The 25,221-nt window shown below is 45.3% G+C and overlaps 1 protein-coding gene across 1 annotated transcript in view; it reads left to right on the forward strand.

The window, feature by feature from the left end:
• Nucleotides 1-25,221, forward strand: part of LOC124776021 (AF4/FMR2 family member lilli-like) — a 754,556-nt gene that overhangs the window by 170,017 nt on the left and 559,318 nt on the right. Inside the window, exons 7-9 of the mRNA XM_047250862.1 lie at nucleotides 21,005-21,753; nucleotides 21,802-22,311; nucleotides 22,354-22,460. Coding sequence (XP_047106818.1) covers nucleotides 21,005-21,753; nucleotides 21,802-22,311; nucleotides 22,354-22,460 — 1,366 coding nt within the window. The remainder of the gene's footprint in view (nucleotides 1-21,004; nucleotides 21,754-21,801; nucleotides 22,312-22,353; nucleotides 22,461-25,221) is intronic.

Below are 25,221 nucleotides of genomic sequence, written 5' to 3' on the forward strand. Positions count from 1 at the left end.
ATTCAGTTGTTGCGACGGTCTCTTTTTTTTCCGCTTCTGTCCAGACCAAATACGAGCGATTGCGTAACAGAATGCGGCTCGAGCCCGGAGGAAACGGCAATAAAAATGCCGCAGGTTTTAATTAAACCTTCTGCCCTGTCGTTCTGAGCGACAAGTGTACAGCGCCGCGTCGAATACTGTGGCACTGGCGAGGTCAGAAAACGGCTGCCCGGTGCATATCGCGAGGTATCAACACAGCTGCCGTTGACAGAATTTCAGAGGGAGAAGCACAACCTCGAAATTACACAGATCGTTTTTTATTTTTTCAGACGACAGTAGCCGTAGACTGTCTCGTCTCTTTCCGCCTTTTAAGTGAACTATTGCAATCTCATATTTTGCCGAACCTGTACTACTGCGGTGTAATCCAACACGGTACAACTAATGAAAAACTCTAGACTGTTATTAGAACTAGTCAGGAACGCATGTATGCGCTACTTATTCAACATGTTGCAATGTTGGACCTTATACGTGTTTCATACACGCAGTTAGCAGGATGACTGCCATACGCAATGTATACTTTGCCGTATCCTCAGTACACACGTACCACAGTAGCTCATATCAGAGATCAAGTATTTGTCATCTCAACATAATCGCAAGGTCTCTCTAGTCTACCGAGCGAGGTGGCGCAGTGGTTAGCACACTGGACTCGCATTCGGGAGGACGACGGTTCAATCCCGCGTCCGGCCATCCTGACTTAGGTTTTCCGTGATTTCCCTAAATCGCTCCAGGCAAATGCCGGGATGGTTCCTCTGAAAGGGCACGTCCGACTTCCTTCCCTAATCCGATGAGACCGATGACCTCGCTGTTTGGTCTCTTCCCCCAAAAACCAACCAACCAACCATCTCTCTAGTCTAACGCTTTAGCTCTGCTCATCTATAAAACGAAATCGCCGGCAAACTCTTTCTCTGATGGAAGAAGTTGCCCTGCATTCTGCGCACGACTCAAGGCCCTGCTGGATTTAAGAAAAAGCTGGAGTCCTTATTTTTGTCAACCTCACAACTTTTCCGAAAAATATTGAGATATACGGCCAGTTCTCTCCGTCAACCAGAAAAGAAAATCATCGCATCTTCTCCTTCTCCCACTGGCGCTCCTCTATTTCTCGTTTCTCAATCAGTCGCGCCACTATATTTCTTTCTCTTCTTCTCCCTCCCCTCCCCCTTTTCAATACTTGCGTTCTATAAGATTCTTCCTTCTGTTCCTCTTCTGTCACGATCATTGCTGCCAGCGACTTGAGTTCATATGGATGTGCTCGTAATTTTTGTCTTTATTTGACTAGTTTTCACGAACTGTTGTAAACTGTGTTTATTTTTCTGCAACAGCTGTTTGGTTGGTACATAATACATAGCGATTCTCCAAAAGTTTAATAAACACAGTAGATACATTTTAACTGAATCGACTGTGGGTTCTTGTTGAAACATTGTCAATTAACTAAACGAACACTGTTTTTTGCCATGTTGCCCAAATTTCAAAATGGATCAAATGGCTCTGAGCACTATGGGACTTAACATCTGTGGTCATTAGTCCCCTAGAACTTAGAACTACTTAAACCTAACTAACCTAAGGACATCACACACATCCATGCCCGAGGCAGGATTCGAATCTGCGACCGTAGCGGTCGCGCGGCTCCGGACTGAGCGCCTAGAACCGCTAGACCACCGCGGCCGGCCCCAAATTTCAGTATCGTTACTTTACAACTTAGGTTCCGGGTTACTAGCCGACTTTCAAGTACATTACTGGTTCCAAAGATGGTAAGGCAAAGATAAAAATGATTATAAGGCAAAGACATACATCTCAACTTCTTAATGTATCGATCACTGGCTTAACGCAGTAAGTACTTCAATGACCGTTTTTTGACAAATTACATATGGAATTATACAATTCAACAATTACACTAACATGACTAAACATTCCTAGGAATAAAGTTAGTCATCAGCCTAGAACTTTTTATCTACTGATGGACTGAGACCCAAAGTTTTATTTTCTATCCTGGAGACGAGGCAACCCAGTTCCATTATTCACATATTTTAGATGCTACCACAACTCCGGAATAGAAGTAAAGCTTTCGGCCGCAGCCCCTCAGCAGATAAAAAGTCCTAGGCTGATGCCTAACTTTATTCCTAGAAATATTTAGTCAAGTTAGTGTAATTGCTGAATTGTATAATTTCATACGTAATTTCTCAAGAAAATAGTCATGGAACTAATTTTACATTGAGCCAAGGATCGGTCCATTAAGAAGTTGAGACGTCAGTCTTTGCCTTTTCATCATGTTTATCTCTCCGTCATCGTCTCTGGAATCAGTAATGTACTTGAAAATGGGCTTATAACCCGATAGCTAGCCTGTGTAGTAACCATAACAAAATTTGTGAAACAAGGCAAAAAACAGTGTTTGTTTAGTTAATCAACATCAGATACATCTAACAGAGACTTTAATAATCAATAATATATTCCCCTCCATTATTTACAAGTCAGCCAATGATGGAGGAAACGCTTCGATTCCGCGACCGTAAATATCACGTGTTTTTGAGGTGAACTCGTCGAGGCATGTTCGGAGCGCATTTTCACCCGGGTAGGAAGTTCCTCGAAGGTAAATGTAAATGTCGTGTGACTAGAGCCTCCCGTCGGGTAGACCGTTCGCCGGGTGCAAGTCTTTCGATGTGACGCTACTTCGGCGATTTGCGTGTCGATTGGGATGAAATTATGATGATTAGGACAACGCAACACCCAGTCCCTGAGCGGAGAAAATCTCCGACCCAGCCGGGAATCGAACCCGGGCCCTTAGGATTGACATTCTATCTTGCTGACCACTCAGCTACCGGGTGCGGACTCCTTGAAGGTTATTCAATAGAGAGCGGAAAAGGTGAAAATCTGAGAGAAAACGAATAAGGTGGTCGCGGAATGACTTCCCAACCCAATTCCTGTATTGTGTTTTTTGTCAGTCTAGAAGGCTTCAGGCGGACGTTTTCGTGGAGTAGCGTCATTTCACGCAGTCGTCCTGGTCGTTTTTCTTGGATTACGTCTGCAAGACGTCTCAGTTGTTGACAATAAATGCCAGCAGTGAAGGTTACACCTCGTTTAAGCAATTCGTAGAACACCATACCTTGCTGTTCACCAGAGGCATAACATTATCTTTCGTGTATGCGCGCTAGTTATTTGTACGGGGAGTTGCTGCTTTGCTTGGGGTCAACAACTCCTTTTTCCCCTTGTGTTATAATCAAGACACCATTTCTTGTCACCAGTAACGATACAATTTAGAACTGGTCGGTATTGTTCACTAGCCAATGGACGACGAACAGCTGAGGTACACATGTGGCCACCCACTCGTTTTTCTGGTTTTGGCTTAGAGCATGCGGTACTCACACACTCGAATTTCGAACCTTCCCCATTGGATGCAAATGTCGCACAGTGGTGGAATAATCACAGTTCATTACATTTGCCAGTTCTCGAGTACACTGACTTGCATCACTGCGGATTAATGCGTTTAAACGATCTTCATCAAACCCCGAAGGTCTTCCAGAACTTGGAGAGTCACTCATGTCAGAATGATCCTCCTTAAAAAGAGAAAACGATTTTCTTTCAGCGCTGTGTCCAATGGCATTATCACCATACACGGCGCAAATGTTTCTGGCTGGCTCCGTTCCTGGTCACCCCTCTACTGAACTCAAACAGAAGAATATGTCGGAAATGTTCCTATTTCTCCACTTGACACTCCATTTTCTCGTACCCACAGCTCCACTCACTATCTCCAAATGACAAATTGACATTAAGTAAACTCAAACAGCAACAGTGAACTACATATAAAAATGACAATCGATATATAAACCTTTAGCAACCGGAATATTAACGTGCAAAACTAAAATGCTACGATCTTATGCACCAAATTATCTGTGTTATGCGTATTTTTGAGTAGTTGAACCATACTGAATGTAGGAATTTTTATAGCACGTTGAGCTATTATGAGAACTTAACGTAAAGTATGTAGAATACCCGATTAAGAGCAAGAGAGCGCCTGACGGCCTTTATCTTTTTGGGATGAATAAATAAATAAACCCAAGGTTCCTACTTCTAGATCATGACGGCACATTGTCATCTCTTTATACAGATTAGAGAAAATTATTCGAAGAGAGTGACTCGGCCTTCTCCAGTTTTCAATCTGACAATTCGATTGCAACAGATTTCTGTTCCATTTTCTGTAGTCTTGTGATAATCTGTTCGGTTAAGCGTAGATTTGACGGCCTACGGTTTTAAATTCGCTACTGTAGCCACCAATACAATTTGTAACAACCTTCCGACGCAGTGTAACAAACCTACGAGTGTCGTCATATCTTGATGATGATCCCTTCGTCGTTATCATCATCGTCGTCATAATTATGAACTGTTTGGGACAAGCCGATGGCGTCCGTTTATGCACCACAGTTTCCCTATTTTGCGGAACTGTGTAGCTTTTCAGACAGTTTGCAAACAATTTTTCATCTTCCTTTATTCCGCAGTTCTACAGTTCACAAAATTACTGAACTTTCGCAATGGCACGTTGCTTATTTAGTATTATGTTTTCTGTTTGTTTATTTTCACCATTTGTTACCATATTAATACCCAGTGATAAGTGAGTGACAATTCATTTTTTTAACGTATGGCTCTGTTACATATAAGCTGTCATTCTTATTTAGAGTCTGCGTTTTAGCCATCTCTGTTAACCATCCCATTGTATTAATATTGGAAGTATGACATGGTCTTGAAAACCTGGGTTCACGGTCGTCAAATATATACCGGTACATAATGTCTAGTAGAGGGCTGTGTCTAGTTAAAATCCGTTCACACACAGACTGTAGCGAAATTCGTATACACTTCCTGCACTAGATGACATTTGTTGCTCATTGACAGGTCAACGTAATCGCTGCCAGCTGTTGTTAGTGTGTACCCTTTGCACCCTTAGGAGTAACTTTCATACTCTTGAGCTTAGTTGACGTGTACCCTGAATGAAACTCTTCCCTCTGTACCCTGTTCTAAAATAATGTCAAATCTCATATTAAAAAATTCATGTTAGATTATGAACTATATTTTGTTCATACAACGCGTCTGCAAACCGCTCTGGGTGAAATCAATTGGAACGCGTGGAGCGTGACCAGCTGTCTCGTGCTTTTGGCCACTTCATAATACAATAAATCATTTTATTATGTCCTACTGGAGAAAGAATATAGTTTTAGAAAAGGACGATACTACAGTGACAGTATTAGAATAACAAGGCAGTTAACGGAAAAGAGACGAGAACATGATCTGAAGATTAGATAGAATGAATAGTCCTGTGAAATATACAGGAAAGAGGAGGTTACGCTAAAACTTTATTACAAGTAAAAAAAAAAGGTTTATATTTAAATAACGAAATTTTAATTAATTCAGGTAAAGGGAGAACAGGACCAATAGCACTTGTTTTTGTGTGTGAAATCTTATGGGACTTAACTGCTAAGGTCATCAGTCCCTAAGCTTACACACTACTTAACCTAAATTATCCTAAGGACAAACACACACACCCATGCCCGAGGGAGGACTCGAACCTCCGCCGGGACCAGCCGCACAGTCCATGACTGCAGCGCCTTAGACCGCTCGGCTAATCCCTCGCGGCGGACCAATAGCAATTACCAGAGGAATACGACAAGGGTGCAGTGTCTCACTTCCTTTTGTCTTTAAGACGTATATACATTGACGGCCTTGTTAGATAATGGGGCCAAGACATTAAGCCAGATGCATAATTAATCGTAGCAATACCAACACATTTTCAGTAGCGTGGAATACCAACCGAAGGGGAGGGATTTACTTTGTGATCACCCTAAAAAAATTAAGAAAAAAATTCGTTAACTGTTGTTGACCTTTGCTCCCAACAACATGCTTCTTAAAGAGATATTTACGTGTAACAGGGTCTACTATTAAGACTTAAATTTTTGGTTTTGGTATAAGTGAAAAATTTAAATATTTATAGAGTCTAGTACAAAAGTCATCAACAAATTAACATTTTTTTCAAAATTTTAAAATATGAATTACCTGACCAGATTACAATATTGGCAATAGGTCAGTATAAAGTAACCTTCCACACCGTTGGTACTGTGAGGTTTAATACCTAGAAACACACATTTACTGTACTCTTTGCCCATGACCATATAATTCTGCAAAAGTCAGGATGGTTTAGAATTTGCTGTGTCACTTGAACTCAATAGGGAAACTCTACAACTGAAAATATCAGATAGTAAAACCAAAGTTACGACTTTTAAAGGAAAATGACCAGTATGTTTTAAAATAATACTAAAAGGAAAATCAGTTGAATCGGTATCTAACTTTTAGTTTTTAAATTGTGACAGTTGTTATGAATCCGATAACGACATAATAGGTGGCACTACCGGTGCAGAACATTAGCCAAAAAAAAAAAAAAACAGGAAAGACCCAAAGACAAAAGGGTACAAAGTAATGGTAACACCTATGCTCACATATGGAATTGAGACATGGGCAGTAAGTGCGGAAGATCGAAGAAGAATATAGACTGCTGAAATGAAATTTTCAAGAAATTAAAAGGACGTACTCCGATAGATCAAATAATGAATTCATAAATATGGAAAAACTTAAATATTCTTGGCAATAATGAAAAATATAGAATACAGGATAACAAAATGGAAGAAACATATTGAAGAAATGGAAGGTGTGAGAATAATGAGACATTCAGTAGACTATAGACCTAAAGGAAAGTAAGATACAGGAAGAAGAAGGAAAAGGTGACTTTTGTGAAGATGGAGCAGGCTATAACCCTACTCTTTGAAGAACAAAAATAAGATGAAGAAGAAAAATAAGAGCAAGATGATGGTGATGTGATAAAGATTTGTCGGTCTTCCAGTATCTCATTTTCTGTTAAGGACACTATTTTAAAATAGGAAGTTTCGTATCTTCAGACAGTGTTTCCTTCTGTCTATAATATCTGTCGTCCTATCATTTTGCTTGTGTGTCAGTTTAAAAATGTGTCGGAAGATGGTTCAAATGGCTCTGAGCACTATGGGACTCAACTGCTGAGGTCATTAGTCCCCTAGAACTTAGAACTAGTTAAACCTAACTAACCTAAGGACATCACAAACATCCATGCCCGAGGCAGGATTCGAACCTGCGACCGTAGCGGTCTTGCGGTTCCAGACTGCAGCGCCTTTAATCGCACGGCCACTTCGGCCGGCTGTGTCGGAAGAGCTGGCACGATATAACACCAGAGCAGTGCTACAGGCAATACAAAAAAAGGTACTAAACGGAATATCGGTCCACCTCCGAGATGGTAGTAATGGGCAACGTAGTTCGTAGTCAGAAGCTTCGAAAATTGTGAATGCTCACGACGGCTAAGATACCAACGGACTGCACCACGTTTACTAGAAAATAGTAAGAAGTGACATACTTGTTGTTTAGTGGTTCTTTAGTGGATACAGGGGCGAGGAACAGATGCGATTTTCCGGACAGAGAATTCAAATATTAACTTATTCTACATCTAATATCAAATAGTAAAAGTAATACAAAACTTTCTTTGCTGTGGTTGCAGCGTTAGTTGCCAAACGTAGATTTGAATGCTGAAATATATACGAATACAAAAGTTTAAATTCGGCCAGTCTTGAATACAATAACTATTCCGTAGATGACGAGCCCTGACCGCCATGGAAGTCCGTAAATGTTAAGAAATGCCAGACACACAAAATGGACTCTGCACATCGATGTTTGAACTTAAGTAGACCTTCCGCTGGAGCTTCGGAGAGGGGATGCTTGCTCATCATTGGCAGAGGCGTGGGCGTTCGTGGCAGCGCACTCGCGGCACGGTGGCGGGTGTAGGAAACGCGGAGGCGTAACTGGCGGCTCGCGTGTTTTAAAGTGCGGCCAACCAGATGGCCACCGATGCCACATACCATAGAAACCAACTATGTATAGTTAATGACGAAAAAATCGATTTCCATATGTGTTTGTTACCGAGCGTAGAAGCTACGAGTTACAGTTAACGCGGAGAAATGCGTGATACACACTTTACTGTCTTACAATACATTTCTTCATTTCTTCAAATACAGTACAGTCTCGCTAACCTGTAGCCAAAGGGACCGATAAATCCAGAGTTCATTCTAAAAAAAATCTTGTTGAATGAAAAACACAATTTAACACTTATACATGTACATTGATACAGTAATGTGTAATACGAGGGGCGTTCAGAAAGTAAGCTCCGATCGGTCGCGAAATGGAAACGACTATGAAAATCCGATAAAGCTTTGCACAGATGTGTTGGGTAGTGTCTCTAGTATAACCCCAGTTAGCATCACGTCGCTCTTCTCATTTCTGAGCTCGCAGTGAGTGCGTAAAGATCTCTAGAAAATAGTGTCTGCCGCCAAGTACGAGGGCCTGGTGAGAAATTTCGCCTGAAGCTATGCAGCTAACATTACATAACTGTCGTGCTGTTTCGTCTTGACGACAATTCTCAGCCGCATTCTGCAGGGGCAATGAAGATGCTTCTGCATCGTTTTCAAATGGAAATGTTAGATTACCCACAATACAGTCCGCAATTGTCTCCCCCTGAGTTTCATCTCTGGTCACATGAACCGCTGTCTTTGAAGACAACATTTTGACACAGACAACGAGGTGTAAGCTAGCGTGGAGAATTGGCGGAAAGCACTGGCGGCTGCCTTCTATGATGAGGCTATTGAAAAGTTGGTACAACGCTATGACAAAAGTCTAAGTCAGAACGGCGACTACGTAGAGAAGTAGCTGAAAGGTGTAGCTAATTGTTACAAGTAAAACATTTCTGATGTTCACTGTGGTTTCAATTTGGCAATCAATCGGAGCTTACTTTCTGAACAGGCCTCGTATATTGCAGTATCAATCATTTTACATTAATGTGAACTTATAACATTACAAAGCGACCGTAGAAGTACAAGCACTCACAAATTACACAATTTTCTTGGAAAAAGTTCAAGCATAGTTTGCTGACGTTCACGGGAACGAAAATATCTTGTAATCTTACAAGCAATTGTAACTATAGCGCCGGCCGCTGTGGTCTCGCGGTTCTAGGCGCGCATTCCGGAACCGTGCGACTGCTACGGTCGCAGGTTCGAATCCTGCCTCGGGCATGGATGTGTGTGGTGTCCTTAGGTTAGTTAGGTTTAAGTAGTTCTAAGTTCTAGGGGACTGATGACCACAGCAGTTGAGTCCCATAGTGCTCAGAGCCATTTGAACCATTTTGTAACTATAGCGTTCGTAAATCCAGCAGTGACGTTGTATGTTGAATCAAATCGTTCTAAACTGTCCAACGCTGTAAGCATCTCCTGACGCGTGGGTGGAATAGTATTTGTCTTCTCCTCCTCTTTACTTTCTTATGATAACCCTTCTTGTACCTCGGTCACAGATTTTGGCACATCATATTCAACAGAAGCACATACGGCAACACCGTCGTCTGCAGTATCGAATTTCTCAAAACTAGTCCTAGGATCCCCAACATCTTGCAGAATTGCCCGTTCCTCAGGTGAATTCGCATCGTCTAATTCGTGGACATCTGCAGTGTTGCTATGTCTCAAGTCTCTGTTAAAGCAATTCTGTATATGATGTGTCGACACGGCGTTCCAGGCCGCAAGTGGCTTTTTATTGCGTCAAGCTGATTCCAATTTGGGGTTGCAGTGGTGTTGTCAGCAGCACCAACTGCTTGCGATAAGCTCTCTTAGTGAGAGAAATGATGCCTTGGTCCAAGGTCTGAAGGCGGCTTGTCGCGTTTGGTGGAAAAGGCTGAACCTTTATGCTGGTTAGGTTCAGATCCTGTACGTTATGTGCAGTACAACTGTCCAATGTAAGAAGAACGTGTCTGTTTTGAGCAACCATTCGACTGTTGAAACGAAGAAGCCACTTGCGAAATGATGTGCCGTCGAACCAAGCTTTCTTATGGTGAGAGAGGATGCAAGATAAAGTGTCCGTATTTACGTTTTCAGAACAACGTGGTTTCTCGGACTTAAAATTCACCCAGGGACGAAACTTCTCACTGTCGTCCGCATTACATACAGGGGCAACAGTCGCGCGTTGTTTGCGTCATGTTCCACCGTGACACTTATCACCTTTTATCCCCAGGACGTGATTTGGAAAAAGTTTGTAGGAAAGTCCAGTTTCTCCCGTATTGAACACATCACAAGATACATTTTTTTCTCTCACTTGGTCGAATCAGTGCAACCAGCTGTTCGCACTTTCTTCGTCAACTTTATTTGCTTCACCATAACATTGTACAGATGTAATTGAATGTCTTTTCTGGACCCAGTCTGCAGCCAACCAGCTGAACAGCTGATGTCTTCGATGCTTGTATTTCTGGTAGTCTCATTTGCTTTTGACTGAATCATAGGACCACTTAAATATATGTTAGATGCACGCATATGACTGAACCATTCTAGCAGTAACGTCTCGAAGTCTTCATACTTCGCCGTACGAAGTCGTTTAAATTTGTTTCCTGAACCTGCTGCAACATCTTTAATGGTTTTTAAAATGAATACAAACAGTCTCCACCATAAGAAACCTTTAGTTTTTGGTAATCGGTTTCGGTCAGTTGCTGACCATCTTCAGACCTCATACTGAAGTGACACCTAAAGCATATAATGATGTACCCAACTTTAGTTGTTATGTTGTTGGTTACTTGGTGAATGTCTTCTAGGGTATCTGACATATAATACAATTGTCTTACTAGCACGCCAGTATTTTGTGACAACTGGTCGCTGCCGCAAATTTGAAATCATCTCTTGTGGACCGTGCACATCGACACCTCCACGCCGCTTCGATGGTAAATAACGGCGTCCGTCAAGCAGTATTTCCACTGCCACTATGATCTAGGAGCAACACGCAATACTTGGCATGCATTTCTACATGTTGATCTTCATGCCAGTATGTATCTGACATACATCCACGTTCGCAGCTCTGAAATCCTCTTCTGCTGGATGACGCATGTCGATATGACCACGCCGTCTCCATGGGAACCATTAGCGCCACTTAAGAACCATGTTTGCTGAAAATACAATCTACGAGTCGTCATAATCGATTAGGACTGGTTATCTCTTTTATATATATATTGACGAAATGCTGTTTGTAGTGGTTACGTCGTATAAGGCGCCTGTTTGTTCATTTATCATTAGCTTTCGTGTAATCATTCTGTATGTTGTAATATTGTTGCATTAATTTGTTATGAAAGCGGTGCTGATGTTCAAGACCATAAAAGTGGGTTAAAAGCTGTGAGCAGTCTGGGGAAGTTAACCTTGCATTACTGAGCAAATGTTTCACCAGGTATGCAGTCTAGCCTACCAAATTCCCAACCAGACTAACATTAATTATAATCTTTTAATCGTCATACGACAACCGGCGATATATATATATATACACTCCTGGAAATTGAAATAAGAACACCGTGAATTCATTGTCCCAGGAAGGGGAAACTTTATCGACACATTCCTGGGGTCAGATACATCACATGATCACACTGACAGAACCACAGGCACATAGACACAGGCAACAGAGCATGCACAATGTCGGCACTAGTACAGTGTATATCCACCTTTCGCAGCAATGCAGGCTGCTATTCTCCCATGGAGACGATCGTAGAGATGCTGGATGTAGTCCTGTGGAACGGCTTGCCATGCCATTTCCACCTGGCGCCTCAGTTGGACCAGCGTTCGTGCTGGACGTGCAGACCGCCTGAGACGACGCTTCATCCAGTCCCAAACATGCTCAATGGGGGACAGATCCGGAGATCTTGCTGGCCAGGGTAGTTGACTTACACCTTCTAGAGCACGTTGGGTGGCACGGGATACATGCGGACGTGCATTGTCCTGTTGGAACAGCAAGTTCCCTTGCCGGTCTAGGAATGGTAGAACGATGGGTTCGCTGACGGTTTGGATGTACCGCGCACTATTCAGTGTCCCCTCGACGATCACCAGTGGTGTACGGCCAGTGTAGGAGATCGCTCCCCACACCATGATGCCGGGTGTTGGCACTGTGTGCCTCGGTCGTATGCAGTCCTGATTGTGGCGCTCACCTGCACGGCGCCAAACACGCATACCACCATCATTGGCACCAAGGCAGAAGCGACTCTCATCGCTGAAGACGACACGTCTCCATTCGCCCCTCCATTCACGCCTGTCGCGACACCACTGGAGGTGGGCTGCACGATGTTGGGGCGTGAGCGGAAGACGGCCTAACGGTGTGCGGGACCGTAGCCCAGCTTCATGGAGACGGTTGCGAATGGTCCTCGCCGATACCCCAGGAGCAACAGTGTCCCTAATTTGCTGGGAAGTGGCGGTGCGGTCCCCTACGGCACTGCGTAGGATCCTACGGTCTTGGCGTGCATCCGTGCGTCGCTGCGGTCCGGTCCCAGGTCGACGGGCACGTGCACCTTCCGCCGACCACTGGCGACAACATCGATGTACTGTGGAGACCTCACGCCCCACGTGTTGAGCAATTCGGCGGTACGTCCACCCGGCCTCCCGCATGCCCACTATACGCCCTCGCTCAAAGTCCGTCAACTGCACATACGGTTCACGTCCACGCTGTCGCGGCATGCTACCAGTGTTAAAGACTGCGATGGAGCTCCGTATGCCACGGCAAACTGGCTGACACTGACGGCGGCGGTGCACAAATGCTGCGCAGCTAGCGCCATTCGACGGCCGACACCGCCGTTCCTGGTGTGTCCGCTGTGCCGTGCGTGTGATCATTGCTTGTACAGCCCTCTCGCAGTGTCCGGAGCAAGTATGGTGGGTCTGACACACCGGTGTCAATGTGTTCTTTTTTCCATTTCCAGGAGTGTATATATAAAGAGAATTTAAATAAAAAGAAATAATCAGTTTATATTTGTAAATTTATTTTAATATTGATCATTGAAATTTCAGCATATTAAACTTGATTCATAACTAAACTGGTGCCTTATTTAGGATTGTGAAAATGTGAGTTTGTAATCTTACGGAACACATCAAATATGGAGCCAAGATTGGGAGACTGCATACAACACTGCATTCATAAAATAACACACGAAGAACGTTGAAACATATGTAAGAGGAAATTAACCACAACCAACCGATTCAATTTTCACCCAAAGAAGTTACGTTCATAGCGCAATCTTGTCCGTCATGTAATTACCACGCACTGGTATACTAAATTCATACTAACTCTCTGTGAAATCTTCCCGAAAAGAATAGCTGAGGGCTACTTTGATGATTACACCACATGCTTCACGTGGTCAACTTGGTTTACACAAAGAGTGTAACTCCACAATAATTTTGATAATTAAAATAAACTTGATCGAAAAGCAATTTACAAAAGAAAAACCTCGAACTGGTTACTATCGTCTTACTATTAACCTGATGGATCAAACCATTGTATAAGCACATGGTATTGGTCTCACAAAGTACACCCCACGTGGGTTGAACATACAGAAAAGTTGCTATATTGAAAAATATTGTCAAGACGAGACGTTATAATCTCACGCACATTCGCATTTAAGATTGATGATCTTAGTTAGAGTTACTGATCAACACGTGGTTCCACTTTACTCACAAAGTAGTGACAAAGCAACTACCGGAATATATTCTGAACTTCACACTCGAATTACACTGCGTGGCAATTTAAGATAACATTAGATATTTTAGAGCTAAACCTGAAATAAAGGTGATTAAATTTTCAGTTAGGCTGAACTTAAGAAATCCATTGTCCTACGGACTTAGCAGACACGCGCTTAGCCGGAGATCTTACCACTTCAGACGCTCGCCGCGGACAGACTGACCTGGCCCGCTACCGAGCGTGCTTAACAGATACAAACGGAAGTGGCCAGAGAGGCAGCTTCCTATACCAACATGACAAGGGACGGACAGGGCCACACTAAGAATAGAAACCTCTCTGCTTTTAGAAAGTGTAGCTACCTGTTCCGACGTTGGTCCTACTGTTCTCTAGCAGACAGGCTTGTCTGCTACCATCAAGCATGCAACTATAAATACATTTGCTCATTCATCCTCTCACACAGAAGGGAAGGGGGATGACAGTATCTTATCATACACAGTATATAAAAGAAAGCGGATGTAGGTTCCGTATGAGACTTTGAGACATGAATTACACATAAACTGTGTTTTAAAGTGTAGTAGTGTGACAGATCGTTCTTGTTTATGTGTAAAACTAACACGTTCCACTGCTCAGTCTCCTCCCAGATAGTCAGAAACACCACAGTAAATTTAGAAGAGGAATTTATGCCGTAAATGACAACATATTTAAGAAATTAACATGAAAGGAATCCAACAGGGACCTTTCAACGTGTCTTCCTTTAACAACTGTTTTACGTTCTATATTCCTGACTGGCTATCACTGACATAATTCGGTGTGCAGCGGGCGGAGCACCGACTGTTTAAGCAGCAACTGCATTGCTCTCCTTAGCAGTTGGCATTCGTGGAGTTCGTAACGCCTTCTGCATTCACGGCCATTGCCTACCAACTTAGGTATAATTCCTTCTTTTATTATTTTTTGTATGAGACACATTTCAGATGTTACCACTATTAGCACACATCCCTCTTACCTAGTCTGTGTTCATAATTCGGTATGAGGTCTGCAGATGGTCAGTAACTGACCGAAACTGGTAACCACAAAATTAAAGGTTTTTTGCGGTTGAGACTGTTTATATTCATTCATTTATTTATTTATTTATTTACTGTTCCGTGGGACCACATTTAGGAGAAGTCTCCATGGTCACGGAACGAGTCAATACATGAAATTATAACACGATTGTAGAAACAGATAAAATGAAATATAAGAAACATATTCAGGCGACAAGTCGTTAGTTTAAATAAAGAAAATCAAGAATGTAACACTGGAATTTGCTTAATTTTTTAGCTCTTCCAGGAGCTCCTCGACAGAATAGAAGGAGTGAGCCACGAGGAAACTCTTCAGTTTAGACTTAAAAGTGTTTGGGCTACTGCTAAGATTTTTGAGTTCTTGTGGTAGCTTATTGAAAATGGATGCAGCAGAATACTGCACTCCTTTCTGCACAAGAGTCAAGGAAATGCATTCCACATGCAGATTTGATTTCTGCCTAGTATTAACTGAGTGAAAGCTGCTAACTCTTGGGAATAAGCTAATATTGCTAACAACAAACGACATTAAAGAAAATACATACTGTGAGGGCAATGTCAAAATTCCCAGACTATTGAATAGGGGTCGACAAGAGGTTTTCGAACTTACACCATACATAGCTCGAACAGCCCGTTTTTGAGCCAAAAATACCCTTTTTGAATCAGAAGAATTACCCCAAAAAATAATACCATATGACATAAGCGTATGAAAATATGCGAAGTATACTACTTTTCGTGTTGAAATGTCACTTATTTCAGATACTGTTCTAATGGTAAATAAAGCGGCATTTAGTTTCTGAACAAGATCCTGAACATGGGCTTTCCACAACAGCTTACTATCTATCCGTACGCCTAGGAACTTGAACTGTTCCGTCTCGCTTATAACATGCCCATTCTGTCTGATTAAAATGTCAGTTCTTGTTGAATTGTGGGTTAGAAACTGTAAAAACTGAGTCTTACTGTGGTTTAGCATCAAATTATTTTCCACAAGCCACAAACTTATATCATGAACTACATTATTTGATAATGTTTCAATATTACACACAAGATCCTTCACTACCAAGGTGGTGTCATCAGCAAACAGAAATATTTTTGAATCACCTGTAATACTAGAAGGCATATCATTTACATAAATAAGAAACAGCAGTGGCCCCAGCACCGACCCTTGGGGAACGCCCCATTTAACAGTGCCCCATTGGGACTGAACATCATTACCACTCTCAATATTGCGGAGGATTACCTTCTGCTTTCTGTTCTTAAAGTAGGAGGCGAACCAATTGTAAGCTACTCCCCTTACTCCATAATGTTCCAACTTCTGCAGTAATATTTTGTGGTCAACACAGTCAAAAGCCTTCGTTAAATCAAAGAAAACACCTAACGCTCGCAACCTTTTATTTAATCCGTCCAAAACCTCACAGAGAAAAGAGACTATAGCATTTTCAGTTGTTAAGCCATTTCTAAAACCAAACTGTACATTTGACAGCAAATTATGTGAATTTAAATGCTGCAGTAACCTTGTATATACAACCCTCTCGATAACTTTAGCAAACACCGATGGCATAGAAATAGATCAATAATTGTCAACATTATCCCTGTCTCCCTTTTTATAAAGTGGCTTCACTACCGAGTACCTTAATCGGTCAGGAAACCGACCACTCCTAAAGGAAAAGTTACAGATATGGCTAAGTACTGAGCTAACATACGTGGAACAATACTTCAGTATTCTGCTAGATACCCCGTCATATCCATGAGAGTTCTTGGTCTTTAGTGATTTAATTATTAACTCAATCTCCCTCTTGTCAGTATCATGGAGGAGCATTTCAGATAACAGTCTCGGAACACTTTTTTCTAAGAGCGCTATATGATTCCCTGTTGGGACTAGGTTTCTATTTAGTTCACCTGCTATATTCAGAAAGTGATTATTAAGTACTGTACATATATGCGACTTATCAGTAACAAGGACATCCCCACTACGCACTGATTCTATATTCTCGACCTGTCTCTGCAGACCAGCCACTTCCTTTACGACTGACCATATGGTTTTAATTTTATCCTGAGACTTAGCTATTCTATCTGCATACCACATACTTTTTGCCTTCCTAATAACTTTTTTAAGCACCTTACAATACTGTTTGTAATGGGCTGCTGCATTTAGATTTTGACTGTTTCTAACGTTTTGGTATAATTGCCACTTTGTTCTACAAGATATTCTTATCCCTTTAATCAGCCACCCAGGCTGCCTGTTTGTGCTAGTACCCTGTTTTGAACGTTCTAACGGAGTATTAAGAATAGCCACTGTTCTCCACAAAAAAGTTCTCAAAATGACTTTTTAATTATTTTTTTCTCCATTCTGAATTATCGTAGATATATTTGGGATTCCAACCTGTTCATTGCTGTTTTCTCTGTTCTATAGTCCACCTCATCTAGAATCTTAAGCTTTACCTGTCCACTTAGAGCTTTCTATTTCCTCTTTGCCATATTTCGCGTGCGGCCATTTGCGTATTTGTATTCAATACCTAAACTTGATTTGTCTAAGACTAAAAGAACAGCTGGCATCGAACACTTTTGTAAATGTTAATGCACAAGTTATTGAATTTATTTCAATGTACCATACACGCTTATTGATGAGGTGATAATTACGGTTGCCGACCTACAATACATTAGAAACGGGTCAACCCCGGCCGGAGTGGATTAGCGGTTCTAGGCGCTACAGTCTGGAACCGCGCGACCGCTATGGTCGCAAGTTCAAATCCTGCCTCGGGCATGGATGTAGTTAGTTAGGTTTAAGTAGTTCTAAGTGTGGTGTCACCGCCAGACACCACATTTGCTAGGTGGTAGCTTAAATCGGCCGCGGTCCATTTAGTACATGTCGGACCCGCGTGTCGCCACTGTGTGATCGCAGACCGAGCGCCACCACAAGGCAGGTCTCGAGATACGGGATAGCACTCGCCCCAGTTGTACGGACGACTTTGCTAGCGACTACACGGACGAAGCCTCGCTCATTAGCCGAGCAGACAGTTAGAATAGCCTTCAGCTAAGTACATGGCTACGACCTAGCAAGGCGCCATTAGCCTTACATAGTTTGATAGTTATCGTATGAAAAGTCTCATCGAGAACGTTGTAAACCAACAAAGAATAAAAGTTAAGTATTCGAGGAGCTGCATACTTTTCTTATTAGAATTCACTACTTATCCTGTTCCAGAATTCACGCCCGTCTGCGTTAGATAGCGTGCATTTCGGCCTCCTCTATCTACAAGGTGTTGGCACATTCGCCAACACATCACTAAGTTCTAGGGGACTGATGACCTCAGTAGTTAAGTCCCATAGTGCACAGAGCCATTTTTGAGCCAAACGGGTCAACAATGGGTAGTTACCTTTGTAGCTACAGTTCATTCATCACTCATTTCGGAACAAAATTAGTACTTAAAAATTCTGTGACATCGGAAATTTGTGTTACAATGAAATTTAATTACGTTAGGGACTGGAAAAGAGTTCGCAATTCATCTTAAGCGAAATTCGTGTTAAACGATAAAATTTCCCATAAGAACTAACGTGTTTGAGCTGGGACCAATATTTTTTTCGTGTTCGCCAGCGTTTTTTTCGCGTTCGTCTAAAGCGAGTTCGAGCTAACGAAGCTATACTGTATACTTATGAGCGAAAACATTATGAGCACTGCCCACCGAGAGGTTGCATGCCAACTGGTTGCGCTGAGGTCACGTGACGCGGAGAGGAAAACACGTGAACGGAGAAGAGACGAATGGGGAACCACTGTAGCTACGATAAGTCGCAGAAATGCGGAAAACCGCCGACTTAAGCGACTTTGACAAAAGCCAGATTATTGTGGCCCCGTGCCCGGGAGAGAGGATTTCGGAAACGGCGAGTCTGGTCAGCCGTCGTAAGCATCTGTGGATAATGGCTAAAGAATGCTGAAACTACGAGGAGGAGACAAAAAGTTGAACGTCCATACCTCTTCTCAGAACAAGGAGATCGGAGGCTTTCCCGCTCTCCAAAGCAGGATAGGCGGCGGTCTGTGGCAGATCTGACGACAGCGTACAGTGCTGGCGCAGACACAAGTGTTTTGGAGCACACCGTCCTCCGCTCAGTGTTGAACGTGGTGTTCCGCAGCAGAGGAACCCTACATGTTCCCAGATTGACCCAACTATATCTTCAGTTATGATTACAGTGCGCACTGGATCATTGAGACTGAACCGCGTATCAATGGAATCTTGTCGCCTGGTTGGATGAATCCCATTTATTGCTAAAACAGGTCAATGATCATGTCCAGACACGCCGTCATCCAGGTGAACAGCTGCTCGAAATATGCAGCGCGCCACGGACATAGGCCGGTGGGAGCAGTATTGTGTTAAGGGGGACATTCAACTCGGCTTTCATGGGAGCTGCTGTGGTGGTTTATGTCCGTGCAGTGGATGGGCACTGTCCTGTTCCAATTTCAGTCTCTCCTTGTTGGCAGCCACTGTTCTGCGTACCCATGGTGGCGCTATTCCAGCCAGGCAGTAGAGCTTATCAGTTGGGGTAGGTCTTAAGCAACCTGTGATCAACCTGCAGGTTTCGTTGAGAGCAATGTCTACTTGTCTGGCATGACCTGTACCAGATTGGGGAAGCATATTCAGCAGTAGAAAAGCACAGATCGCAAAAGAGCTTCCTGAGAACATCCGAGAAGCTCACCATTTCACCAGAGAAGGCAAGACTGGAGTTGTGGAAGAAGTCGATGCCTCACCTGCAGACGCTAGAAGCTGAAGAACTACCACCGGGACACAACGAGAGCTGGCTGGTGTGGAAATCTTTAAACAGATCACGATCAGGAGTTGGAAGATCCAGAGACAACCTGAAGAGATTGGGCTTCGTAACAGAAGATACGTCCTGTGATTGTGGACAAGAACAAACCACAAGCCACATGCTCCAGTGCCTTTTGTGCCCTACATCCTGAACGAAGATTGACCTCCTGCAAGCCACTCCAAGTTGGTTCAAATGGCTCTGAGCACTATGGGACTCAACTGCTGTGGTCATAAGTCCCCTAGAACTTAGAACTACTTAAACCTAACTAACCTAAGGACATCACACACATCCATGCCCGAGGCAGGATTAGAACCTGCGACCGTAGCTGTCGTGCGGTTCTAGACTGTAGCGCCTTTAACCGCTCGGCCACTCCGGCCGGCCACTCCAAGTGCCTTGGAGGTTGCAAAGTACTGGGCACATGTAATATATATACAATTTGTGTATATATATGTACATATTTATTGATGTGTATGGCTACTGCAAATTTGTATGTTTCTGATTCGAGAATAATAATGGGAGCTGCGGTAGTAATGGAAGGCACCTTGACAGTTGTCGACAACGTGAACATTGTTAGGGACCACCTGTAACCCCTTATGCTTGATGTCTTCTTCAACAGTGATGGCATCCTCCAGCAAGATAACTGTCAGTGTCACAAGGCCACAACTGTGCTGCAACGGCTTGAGGAGCACGATAGTGAACTCTGGTTGATGTCTTGTCCAGCAAATTCGTCTTATCCGAATCCGGTGAAACCCAACTGGGACGGTATCGGGCGCAGCTCTGCAGCCACAAACTAACTGCTGTGACCTGTACGTAGATATCAGGTGCCAGAAGCCTCTGGGAAGTTATGAAGTACTTGTCGAATGCACGGCAAGAAGAATCGTAGCTCAACCGCATTCGAGAAGTGGACCAATATTCCTCGGACATGTCCGAAAGAGCAGATACCATCTTAGTAAATATATCGGCCACTTGACCATCTTCTTCTTGCCGGCCGAAGTGGCCGTGCGGTTGAAGGCGCTGCAGTCTGGAACCGCAAGACCGCTGCGGTCGCAGGTTCGAGTCCTGCCTCGGGCATGGATGTTTGTGATGTCCTTAGGTTAGTTAGGTTTAACTAGTTCTAAGTTCTAGGGGACTAATGACCTCAGTAGTTGAGTCCCATAGTGCTCAGAGCCATTTGAATCATCTTCTTCTTCTGTGCGAATGCACAAACAGTGCCCGAACTCTTACGGGAATCGGCAACGCGCCGCGAGTAGTGAGTATAATGGGCGGGGGCACTAGAATGTAGTGCGGGACAACACGTTGACAATGTGGGTTTCGCGGGAGGCGTGCCAGAGATAAATCCCTGCAGTCGCACTATCCTCTGTGTCCTCGGTGGCTCAGATGGATAGAGCGTCTGCCATGTAAGCAGGAGATCCCGGGTTCGTGTCCCGGTCGGGGCACACATTTTCGTCTGTCCCCGTTGGCGTATGTCAACGCCTGTAAGCAGCTAAGGGTGTTAATTTCATTGTAATTTTATTAGTATTTGCTCGAAAATTTCTCTTTTTTAATTGCAGGTAAGGCACAGTCTGAGGACTGCCGCTACGACGACTGGGAGGCGGTGGCGGAGGAGGCCCGCGCGGTCACGGAGTACCTGTACGGGACGCGGAGCCGCGCCGCGGCCAGGGCCCTGCTGGCTCAGCGCTACCACTCGTCCGACCAGCCGGAGGAGCCGGCGCGCCGCAAGGACAACGGCCGCCCCTTCAACGTGTTCGTGGTGCGCAAGACGAACCCGCACAACCACCACGACGGCTCGCACCTGCACCACCACCAGCAGGTGCCGGCGCCGCCCCCGCAGTACGTGCAGCGGCCGCGGCGCAGCCTGCAGCGCGGCGTCACCACGCCCACCTCGGCAGCCGACGCCAACCCGTGCAACCCGGACACGTGCGACTTCTGGCCGCACTGCGCGCACCGCGACTCGCTCTACCCGCCCACCAAATCGTCGACGCCGTCGCCGTCCTCGTCGGCCGGCAAGCTGCCGCCGTCCGCGGGCGGCAACGGAGGGCTGTCGATGCGCGCCTCGCAGAGCTACCCGTCCTCTTCCGCCTCCTCGGCCGCGTCCAGGAGTCGCAACGGCGCCGGACGAAGGGGGCACCACGACGCTCCCGACGAGAAGGCGGCGTCGGCCGGGTCGGCGCCTCCCGCGTCGCGGCGCTCCAACGGGTCGGGCGCGCGCTCGTCGCCGCCGTCGCTGGACCGGCTGGAGGAGTACGACGCCCTGACGCGCAAGATCCAGAGCGTGCTGGACGGCGCCGCGGCGGCTACGGCCGCGCTGGCCGCCGACGCCGGCGACGACCTCAAGCGGTTCGGCAAGTGGCGCGCCAGCAACGGGCTCGACAAGCAGCAGCACCGCCGCTCGGCGCTGCTCGGCGAGCGGCCCAAGACCGTGGACGCGGTCGGGCCGCCGACCCCGCCGCAGCACTCGCCGCAGCAGCAGCAGAAGGCGCTCAAGGCGCTGCGCGGCAACGGCGGGCTCTCCCTGGACCTGGACGCGCTGCCGCTGGAGCACCACCAGCGCGGCAGCACCAAGACCTCGCCCGTGTCGGTGCCCGGCGCCAGCCGGTCGCCGTCCAACAAGGGCGGCGGCGATTCCTCCTCGTCGTCCGCGTCGTCGTCGTCGAGCGACGTGTGGGTGACGACGTCGGACCGCACCGTGACCAAGTCCCCGCGCACGCACAAGAGCTCGGGCGCGTCCACGCCGCTGGGCAGCGCCGGCAGCGGCTCGGCCGGCTCGCGCGGCCGCTTCCTGGGCTCGGGCTCGGCCGGCAGTGGGAGCGCCGAGCGCGAAGCCCCGGTGTCGCGGCCGGGCAGCGCGCCCACGCAGGCCCACCACCGCGCCGCCGGCCACTACGACGACGACGACGAGGACGAGGACGGCGGCCCGCAGAGGACGCTGGACGCCCAGCAGCGGTCGCTGTCGCTGCCCAAGTCCTTCCTCTCCGAGCGCTACGGGCTCAAGCCGGCCAAGCACAGGTAAGCCTGCTTCGTCTCCACCACTCTGTTTTTCCGCCGTCATTGTCCAGTTTTGAAGCTCTACCAGCAAATGCTTCTTCTATCTATCTATATCCGAATCACGCTGCAGCTACTGCCGGGTCTGGGTGCTGATGAGTTCTCTCCATTTGGCTCGGTCCTCCCACCACTTTTCTTCCTCCACTTGCTGCCAGGTCACACCTCTCCTTTCTACAGATATTCTCACTTCCATTTTCCACCGTGTTCTTGGGCGTCCTCTAGGTCTTTTCTCATCCGTCTTTAGTTCTTCCATAATTTTGCGGAGTCTCTGCCCATGCATCCTCTTAACATGCCCATACCATCTTAGCCAACTGGACTAAAAAAAAAAAAAAAAAACTGCTTCTTATTTTTCTTAAATATTAGAACAAATAAGCCATCGGTCACAAATATTAAGTCAAAACTGACCAGGTTTCGACGTTACTATACTTACGTGACAAGCCCTTGATTCATGGAGCCTTAATTTTTACATATGGACAAACAGACCGTTGTCGACACGTGTCATATGGAGACAGCTTTACTGAGTGATTTCTAATGCGAAGTTTGTAAGCACTACTTGTCCTATGCTGGTATATACGATGTCGTTTGTCACATTCCTACACTTGCTGTAGAGAGTTTCTTTCTGACACGTAATATTGGCCATGGCGTTCTCATTACAAGTTATGTTATCGGATTTTATGGTTCAAATGGCTCTGAGCACTACGGGACTTAACATCTGAGGTCATCAGTCCCCTAGAACTTAGAACTACTTAAACCTAACTAACCTAAGGACGACACACACATCCATGCCCGGGGCAGGATTCGAACCTGCGACCGTAGCGGTCGCGCGGTTCCAGACTGTAGCGCCCAGAACCACTCGGCCACCACGGCCGGCTCTGATTTTATGCAGGTTCGTCCACCTGACGAATACGCGTTTAAATCCACCAAAAGCATGCTAAAGGTTATTTGAAAATCACCATTTATTGCAACTGGTTGGCTGTCTATTATACCTGCAGCTCTTACTAACAGAATCGGGACTCATATGACAGTCGACGGTTTTCCGGTAGTCTAGCGTCCAACCGATACGGTCACAAGCCCAGGAGAGGCGCTGCAGGCTATGTCGTACTGTAAGCAAAAAGACATTCGCGTCGGTCGTCCGCTGTCGTAGACCACTAACGCCAATTTTCGCCGCACAGTCCTAACGATACGACAGTACTACCTCCCACATTTATTTCTGCGTGTATTTCAGGCAATGTTGCTTGTCTGTTACCACTGACTAATCTACGCAAATATCACTACTCTCAGCCGGCCGGTGTGGCCGTTTGGTTCTAGGCGCTTTAGTCTGGAACCGCGTGAACGCTAAAGTCGCAGGTTCGACTCCTGCCTCGGGCATGGTTGTGTGTGATGTCCTTAGGTTAGTTAGGTTTAAGTAGTTCTAAGTTCTAGGGGACTGATGAGCACAGATTTTAAGTCCCATAGTGCTCAGAGACATTTGAACCATTTTTTTAAGTAATTCTAAGTTCTAGGGGACTGATGACCTCAAATGTTGAGTTCCATAGAGCTGTAGTCTAGGGGTAGCGTATTTGATTCATAATCAAAATGTCTTCGGTCCCGGGTTCGATCCCCGCCACTGCCTAAATTTTGATAAATAATTAGCATTGGCGGCCGAAGACTTCCGGCATAAGAAGTCAGCCTCTTTCTGCGAACGGCCTTGTCAAAGAGGGCGGAGGAGCGGATAGAGGTTCAGGGCACTCTCTTGTCCTAGGGGTGGGAAATTGCCCCTAAAGGCGGAAGAATCAGCAATGATTAACGACATGAGGATGCAGAAGGCAATGGAAACCACTGTATTAAAGACTCGTAATGTGTATCCACACGACATGTGACCTGTATTTGAAGAAGTGTCATGATTCCGGAATAGTCCCCCATTCGGATCTCCGGGAGGGGACTGCCAAGGGGGAGGTTACCATGAGAAAAAGTCTGAATAATCAACGAAAAGATAACGTTCTACGAGTCGGGGCGTGGAATGTCAGAAGCTTGAACGTGGTAGGGAAACTAGAAAATCTGAAAAGGGAAATGCAAAGGCTCAATCTAGATATAGTAGGGGTCAGTGAAGTGAAGCGGAAGGAAGACAAGGATTTCTGGTCAGATGAGTATCGGGTAATATCAACAGCAGCAGAAAATGGTATAACAGGTGTAGGATTCGTTATGAATAGGAAGGTAGGGCAGAGGGTGTGTTACTGTGAACAGTTCAGTCACCGGGTTGTTCTAATCAGAATCGACAGCAGACCAACACCGACAACGATACTTCAGGTATACATGCCGACGTCGCAAGCTGAAGATGAACAGTTAGAGAAAGTGTATGAGGATATTGAAAGGGTAATTCAGTATGTAAAGGGGGATGAAAATCTAATAGTCATGGGCGACTGGAATGCAGTTGTAGGGGAAGGAGTAGAAGAAAAGGTTACAGGAGGAAATGGGCTTGGGACGAGGAATGAAAGAGGAGAAAGACTAATTGAGTTCTGTAACAAGTTTCAGCTAGTAATAGCGAATACCCTGTTCAAGAATCACAAGAGGAGGAGGAATACTTGGAAAAGGCCGGGAGATACGGGTAGATTTCAATTAGATTACATCATGATCAGACAGAGATTCCGAAATCACATACTGGATTGTAAGGCGTACCCAGGAGCAGATATAGACTCAGATCACAATATAGTAGTGATGAAGAGTGGGCTGAAGATCAAGACATTAG

This window comes from Schistocerca piceifrons, chromosome 2 (assembly GCF_021461385.2).
Source record: "Schistocerca piceifrons isolate TAMUIC-IGC-003096 chromosome 2, iqSchPice1.1, whole genome shotgun sequence".
NCBI lineage: Eukaryota > Metazoa > Arthropoda > Insecta > Orthoptera > Acrididae > Schistocerca > Schistocerca piceifrons.